The sequence below is a fragment of the Suricata suricatta genome, chromosome 11 (assembly GCF_006229205.1).
Source record: "Suricata suricatta isolate VVHF042 chromosome 11, meerkat_22Aug2017_6uvM2_HiC, whole genome shotgun sequence".
NCBI classification, from domain to species: Eukaryota; Metazoa; Chordata; class Mammalia; order Carnivora; family Herpestidae; genus Suricata; species Suricata suricatta.
In genome coordinates, this window is record NC_043710.1 from 107,597,978 (window position 1) to 107,605,976 (window position 7,999).

At 60.0% G+C, this 7,999-nt stretch overlaps 1 protein-coding gene across 1 annotated transcript in view; it reads left to right on the forward strand.

Moving 5' to 3' along the window:
* Positions 1–7,999, forward strand: part of CEP164 (centrosomal protein 164) — a 61,927-nt gene that overhangs the window by 18,742 nt on the left and 35,186 nt on the right. The window contains exons 5-7 of the mRNA XM_029915700.1: positions 5,082–5,237; positions 5,602–5,736; positions 6,366–6,443. Of these exons, the coding sequence (XP_029771560.1) occupies positions 5,082–5,237; positions 5,602–5,736; positions 6,366–6,443 (369 nt within the window). The remainder of the gene's footprint in view (positions 1–5,081; positions 5,238–5,601; positions 5,737–6,365; positions 6,444–7,999) is intronic.

The window sequence follows — 7,999 nt, forward strand, 5'->3', positions numbered from 1 at the left end:
GAGCTGTGCCAGTTCCTGTCTCTGCTAGAAGACCTGGACAGGATTCCTGGGGCGCAGCCGTCTGACTGGGTCTCCCTTTTTCTCTCCCTTCTTAGACGGTTTCTGGTGGTCCTTGGTAGGGCTGGCGGGTTTTATGAACTTAACCAGTCACACAGCTGAGAGCTTGATGATGCCTTAGGGAAGATCTGGTCGGTGACTCAGACCGTTAGTAGCTGAGCACTGTCCTCCGACCCGTTCCTCTGGAGGTCCGGCATATCAAGAGGTGGACCTGCCCCAGCTGGACGTGGGGGTGCAGGTCTTGGCGACGCCCTTCCCCTGACACACACACTGCTGGGGCCTCCGTGGGCCCGTGTGCACCTAACCTGTAGTTTCCCTGAAACGGGGCTTGTAAACCGTTGATCCGGTCCAGCCTCCTCTTTATAGATAAGGAAGCCGGGGCCCAGAAAACAGTGAAGCCCGAGGGAGTTTTTGGCTTTTTTCCCTCCCTCCTGGTTTGTGTTTTACTTTCAGTAGAGGGTGGGTTTCTGCTAAGGGCTCGTCCAGGGCTGAGGTAGCAAGTGCAAGCTGGAGTGCTGGGGCTCAGTTTTCTCTGCATGTTTATATACCCGTCTAGGAGACGCAGCCTGAGCAGGGGCTTCGGCCGCCGCCTTCCGTTCTCCGCGGCCCGTCCCCTCTCCCGGCACCTGGCCTTGCTGATCTGGACCTAGAGCGAGAGATGCAGGCTAGAAGTGAGGGTACCTCTCAGAAAGGGAAGAGCTCGCGCATGCAGGCTGTCCCCTCCCGGCCTCTCCCGGGCGCCCTGCCCGGCAAGCTCCAGCCACTCGTCAAAGGCCAAGCTTCCCGAACCCACCACCGCATCTTTGCCAACGTGGAGAAAATCTTAGGCAGGGTCTCAGCCCAGTGCAGGACAGAACTGGGTCATCAGCATGGTCTGGGGAAATCCCAGAAGCTGACAGAGAAAATCTACCTGGGGTTTTCAGACCCTGAAATAGAAGATCTGGAACTGAGGACCAGACAGCCGAAGCCCGGCGCTCTGGGCGCTGAGAACACCGGGCCCCTCCAGAACGGGCAGGACGTGCTGACAGGCAGGAGCCAGGCCTCTGTCCACTCAGAGCTTTCTAGAACCACCAGAGGCGCCCAGCTGGAAGCGGAGCAGCATGGCCACCACATGGCCAGCCGGGGCTCCACTGGCCCTGGGGGGGACAAGAGCCAGAGCCTCGTTCCCTCACCATCCCCCGAGGAGGACCCTTCCGGGTCCCCCTGTTCCTCGGACTGCACGCCGCCTGCCAGGAAGAGCTGGCTGCTCCTGTCAGATGGCGGCCCAGCCGGAGGCCTGCTTGGGCAGGGGGCTCCCGGGGAAGGTGGGAGTGTGGGGAGGGGGAGGGGGATAAAAGAGCCCCCAGGACTGTGGATGGCACGGGTGTCCAAGTTTGTCAACACAGATGCCCCTGGGAGCTGCAAGGAGACAGAACCCCGTGACCCTGAGGCTCCAGGGGCGTCAGCTAAAGAGCCACCTCAGGAGCTCTTCCTGATGCCACCTGATTGGCTGGTGTCAGAGGGACAACCCCCGGGGTCTCCAGAGCCCCCCGGAGAAGACAGGAGGCGTAGTGGGTCTGAGCCCGACGCGGAGAGCAGCAGCCTGGCTTCTCACCTGGGCTCCCAGATCCTGGGCGAGGTGAACAACTTCTCTTGGGACCTGCAGAGCTCGTGGGGCTCCGAGTGGGGCGGGGGTGAGGCGGGCCCCGGAGCCCAGCCCCCCAGCCCCTGCCTGGCGCTCCCGGCGTCCCCCGTGCACAGCTCTGCCCAGGAGCACTCTGAGAACGGAGACTACTCGAAGGACCAGAGGTTCCACCAGCACATCCTGCAGATGATCAAGACCGCCCGGCGGCAGGAGGGCCCGGGGCTGCCCAGGGGCCCGCGGGAGACGTCTTGTAGAGAGGTCTCCGGCACGGCCCGTTGCCTGGCCGCCGAGTCTCCCAGGATGTCTGGCGAGGGTGCGCACGAGGCCATGGGAGCCGCCGACAGGGACTCGAGGCCTCTGGCTTGGGGGCCGGAGGCGCTGGCACGTCCTCCGGAGGTGGCCCTGGCGCCTGCCGGGCAGGAGGCCTGTCAGCAGGCCTGCTCCCAGCCAGGCAGCAGCCCCCGCAGGCCCGGGCCAGGCGAGCCGAGTTCCGACAGAGGGCTCGCTGCAGAGCCGGGCACGACGCAGCCTCTCAACCAGGTAGGCTCCGTAGCAAGCGCGGCCCCTGGGAGCTTGGCAGGGAGGGAGCAGGCTGAGTTGACTCAGCCATCAGGCCTGCTTCCCTGTTACTTGCTCTCCCCTGGGCACTGCTGGTCCCTTAACTGCCCAGGCTGGCGTCCTGTGGGATGAGGTGTAGTCCTGTTTCTTGTACCCGTCAGCCGCCTTCGAGGTAGCGGCCCAGGGTATCTGACTTCCCTCCCCCACAGCCGACCGTATTTCACCGGTGGGTCACGGGCTTTGCAGATCAGTTTTGAGGGTGAGTGAGGTGGCGCCGGTCCTGGCATTCGTCCGGGATCTACGTCCCTTCCCAGGATTCGGGAAGACTTTCCCTTCGGGTGATTGTGGACGGAGGCGTCCCAAGGAGACACCCCACCCCTAAGCTCTGCATTTAGTCGCTTCTTGGAATCCCACAGAACTGGAGCGCTAACCCAGTCCCGGGGGGCTGAAGGCCAGCCCCTCCCTGCCTCCCGGGGTTCCTTGAAGCCATGTGAGGCACCTGTGCAGGCTTGTGTGGACCCTCACTTCCTCCACTGCTGGGATCTGCCAGAGGATGGCGCTGTCCTTGTCATTCCGACCTTGTGTAGTCACACCATAGTCTTCATTCAGAAGACGCCAGGTTGGGTCAGAGACCACAGGGGTCACTCTGAATTTCCCCAGCTCTTCTTTTGCTGCTGCCCAGCTGTGGCTTTACCGAGTTGTTCCCTCTGGTTTCTAATTGCTGGCGTGCCCTGGTTCTCTGTTAGCTTTAATAACTGCTGTAGCACCGTAAGTATCGGATAAGCTGCCGATGATCCTGAAAGTTTTAATTAGCCCAACGGCAGCAAGTTTATCCACTCCGAAGGACAATGCCACGCACGGCCCGGAGTCAGGGTTAATGGCCAGCTATAGAAGATGATCAGCGAGGAGCTAGGAACGTGTAATTTCCCTGCTACCCACTGATTTGGCAAAGGCCTGGGAGAACAAAGCCCTCGGCATGCCCGTCTCCCTCCCGCAGGCCCCCAGCGCGGTAGCAAATTAGCCATGTTAGGAGTCTGTGCTTTTCCACAATGCAGTGTGGGAGGAGCTTCGGGTGCTGATATGCGGGGGCTGGCGGGGAGGGCCGAAGTCCGGGGGCACGGGCCCAGTCTGCCACAGCTAGAAGGTGACGTAAAACACCGGCCTGCAGATCGCCCTGGGCTCCAGTCCCACGTCTGCGCCCCCCTTGCTGGCCCTGTGGCTTTGGGCAGCAGTCTTGGCCTCCCCAGTCTCCACTTGCGGGGGGCGCGGCCTCAGGGGGAGAGTAGGATGAGAGGCGGCGCAGAGGGTGCCCGATGCTGGTGCGCGTGGGCCGGCCGGGGCCCATCATTCCTTGTCCGCCTCACGGAAGCGCGTGTGGTGGGCCAGCGGTCGGCCAGCGCTTCGGGTGCTCGAGGGCTTGAGAGTGCCCCCCGCTTTCAGATGGGCATCTGACGCCCATCCCCCCAGAAGGGGCCCCGGCGGGAACCTGCCCGGGCGTCGGGCCCTGCCGGCTGACACCGAGGACTGGACGGCAGGCCCCGCGCACTCCTCCATCTGCCCTCCTCCGGGCTCCCCTTTCTCTCTAGGCCCCCAGGCGCCAGAGAGGAATGGTCAGGTGTCCTTTTATACGTTTTAGGTTTGAGCAATGAATTTTAAAGAGCTCTTTGTAAATTGTCCCCATAATGCTATCCTTGCCCGGTTCCTACGCCCGGACCGTGAAGCCCTCCAGTGGCCAGTCCCCGGTGTCGGGGTAGCCTCGGGCCCCTCAATATGCTCCTCACATTCGTGAGCCTTTTGAACTTCCCAACAAACCTCTCTTTTTAAGTGGCAAGGCGCCCGTCATCTCCATCTTGCAGACGGGTAAACCGAGGGTCCGGGACTCTGCGAGCGCGCCGAAGCCTTGCCAGCTGTGGGCCCGGCCTGGATTCTCTGTGTGTCCTCCGAGCCCTCGGCCTCCGTTGGGCCGGCGTGAGAGCAGGAAGACCGCTTGCTCCTTCGGGCCGGGCTCCCTTCGGCCGCCATCCTCGCCAGTGGAGCAGGGAAGGAGAGCTCTGCCTTGGCCGCTAATGTATTTTTTTTCATAGTTGCTACTTATTTTAATCAAAGTAGTATGTGCCTGAGGGGCGCCTGGGCGGCTCAGTCGGTTAAGCCTCTGACTTTGGCTCAGGTCAGATCTCACATTCGTGGGTTCGAGCCCCGCGTTGGGCTCTGTGCTGACAGCTAGCTCAGCGCCTGGAGCTGCTTCCGGTTCTGTGTCTCCTTCTCTCTCTGCCTCTCCCCCTCTCATGCTCTGTCTCTCTCTGTATCAAAAATAAATAAAACATTAAAAAAAAAGTAATACGTGCCCATTACAAACAAAGTCGGGCAGCAGCGAGACCCAGCAGGCGGCAGGGCGTGTGTGCCCCTCCCCAGAGGCTATGGCTGTCGTCCTGTGTGCACCCCCACATCGGTAAACAGCACGCTTAGCCTGCGTTGGCTCGGCTCATCGGTTTTAGACTTCATCTAGGGAGACTTCTCGCTCCGGCAGATGAGGCTTTTGTCTCTGCCCTCCCTCGGCTCCCGCTTCCTCCGTGGCTCTGGAGGGGGAGCGGAGCCCTCCGCGGCGTGCCAGATGTGAGGCACCGTTTGCTGTGTGCTGGCAGCAAAGTTCGGCCCGCGATTTCTCACACAGTTGGCGCAATGGTAATTTCTGGATGTTGTGTTTCATTAGCAGCCTCCGAACGGAGGTGGTTTAAATTTGAGCGGGCAGGATTTAGATGTTTTATTTTTATGCCTGCTGCCAACACTCCGAGAGCCATGTGGTTTCCTGGGTTTGTAACGAGACGTTTTGTGTGTCGCCCAGGCCCTGGGCTCCTCGTTGGCCCCAGTCCACGTCCCTCCAGGGGGCCTGGCTCCCTTAAGAGGCCCCGCGGACGCCCTGCCCTCTGCTCTCCGTGGATCGCAAAGCGTGAGCCTGGGGAGCTCCGTGGAGTCTGGTCAGCTTGGAGAACTCTCGCTGGTAAATGGGGCGTTTTGTGCATTCAGTGTCTTTAGCTGCTACGGGGCCTCCGTGCCTCACGCTAGGATCTGTGGCCCATGGATGATAAAGAGAGGGCATGGGCTGAGTCCTCAACGCTCATAGTCAAGCTGGGAAGGCAACTCATACGTGTGTGATGCTGAACGTGGGCTCCGGGCTGCAGGGGATGGGCCCCGTGTGGGGACAACAGTCGGAAAGGGGAGGGGTCACCGTGAGCCGGGATTGCCGGTGGGCTTCCTGGACGTGGCGGCCTTATGCTGGGAGACATCCAAACCAAAAGAGGGCGGGGCAAGCCTTGTGCACGTCTTTCTGGTGCGTCCCTTGACTTTTCTTCTCTGCTTTGGAGCCTCCACAGGGTCTCAAGACCTCTGCTTACACAAAGGGTCTCTTGGGCTCCATCCATGAGGACAAGAAAGCTTTTAGCCTCTTGGCTTTAGGGGAGGAGAGCAACGAGCAGGATGCAGCGGACAGTGACAGCCAGGTAATGACGAGGCCTCCTCCTGGCCTGGGGACTCTGTCCTGTTTAAAAGAGATTTTTTTTTTTTATTGTGGTCAAATATATATAACATGAGAGTTACAATTTTAGCCACTTTTAAGCATGCAGTTCAATGTGATACAGTGAGATACAGTGTGATACGGTCATCACCACGACAGAACTTGCTCAAAACCCCAGACGGAAGCTCTGTGCACTGAACAGTAACTCCCCAGTGTCTGGTCTCCTCTAGTCTATGTTCCGTCTTGAATTTGCCTGTTCTGGATATTTCGCGTAAGTGGAATCATGCAGTATCTGCCACGTTGCGTCGGCCTTCCACACGGCCTGTGCTCGGGGGCTGCCGTGGGGCCGCCGTGGGGCCGAATCCCTCGCCGTCTGAACGGGCCACGTTTGTTCATCCGTCTGCTGATAGGCGCCTGGGTTGTTTCCACCTTTTGGCCGGGCTCTGCTGCTTCAAGAAGAAGTGAAGTGATTTCCTGCCCACAGCTTCGTTTCTTGCCTAACCTATCTCCCTCCCAGGTCTGACCCAGAAAGCATGACAAGCAAGGAGCTTCGTGGCCCTCCGCCCGGGCTGACCAGTTTCCTTGACTTACCCCCGTGATGGTGTTTGTTTTCAGAGTGTCCGCAGCTCAAGTGAGCTTCTTAAGAACCTGCACCTGGACGTCGGGGCGCTGGGGGGTGACTTTGAGTACGAGGTAAGAGCCCGAAGCCCTGCGGACCGGGCCTCAGCCCTTCTGAGGTGGGATGCGGATCTGGAAACAGAACCGTCTTGTCCGCAAGCTGTCTAGCTGGGGTTTCTGGGGTGTGGGGAAGCACCGAGGGGCGAAGGGATGAATCCAGTCGCTCACGTGTCAGGTGACCACCACTGGTTGAATGTTGCCACATGCGGCACTTTGCGGGGTGCTGTAGGTCACGCAGGCCTGAGTTAGACGTGGTTGCTGCCCTCTGGGGGTTCACAGCCTCACAGAAGAGACTTGAGTTACTGGACAACAGGGTGGAAGGCAGTGAGGCTGTGAGGAGGGTGATGAGGGGCCGCCGCGGGGAGGGCAGTTCGGGTCGGGTCTCCAGGCCACCCGGGGTCTTCACGGTTGTCCAACAGGCCCGGTGGAGGCACAGGTGTCGGCAGGATGGGCTTGGGCTGGCCTCACGGAGTTTGCGGCTGGAGAGAGAGAGACAGCACACTAGGTGCTTGGTGTTCAGTGAGCGCTCAGAGTCGAGTCAGCGACTCTCCAGGCAACTGAAAAGCAGGGCAGTACATGCAAAGGGCTCGGGCGCAGGGGCCCGCTCCGGGGGGCTCTGCGGGGAGGAAACCACTTGCTGGAGATCAGGGAAGACGTGCAGAGGTGACACTTGGCCTGGCTCTTGCAGAGTAGGTGAGTGTAGACGTGGGGCCTGAGGGGTAGATTCCTAGGGAAGCGAACAGCTCGAACGAGGGCGGGGGCCTGGGAGACGCAGACTCTGGACAGGAGCAGCTTCCAGACACTCCCCGCGATAGTCCTGTCGCTTTGACCTCTGCCCCCTGGTCTGTCCCCCATTGCCGCCAGAATGTCATTCGAAACAAACACAACCCAGAACTCGTCATATTGTTGTAATACCTAGAACCTCCCCAGGTTCTGCTTGGTAAGGAATATTCCGCACTGGATACCCTTTGTCTGCTGTCCCGTTTATTGGTCCCCAAGCGGCTAGGATTTCTCTCCCTGTTCCCGAGGCTTCACGCAGCCAGGAAGTCAGCAAGTCAGCGGCTCAGATTGCCCCAAACTTTACACGTTCACTGCAGGCTGAGTCACGCTTTTCACAAGTCTCACACACGAAACTCCTTGACGTACTTGAAACAGGCGAGCTGGCCGCTCGCGTGCTGTTACACGGCCACAGGGCTGAGCAGCAGAGCAACATGCCTGTGTCGGAGGTAGTCTGTCTTCCTCGCTCTGCCCACGTCCTCCTCAGCCGTTACCATAACTCTTGTCGCTTCTGACTGTGCTTCTTGGTCTTCACTCTCCTCAAGAGCCAGGGTTAACGTCTCAGCGGGCGGAGGTTCCAGATGCTGGCCCGCGGGCCCGGGGTTGTAGGAGGGCCTCCCCGGGCGGTCCGGCTCTAGCCAGGGGGTAGACCCTGTTCTATCACTTACGCTTCCTCTGTTACCCCAGAAAGTGTCCAGATTTTTGGCTGTGCACAATCAGGTAGGTTTTTTAAAAAAAAACTTTGTCAACGATGGAGCGTGAGCAGGGAGGGGCAGAGAGAGGAGAGAGAGGGA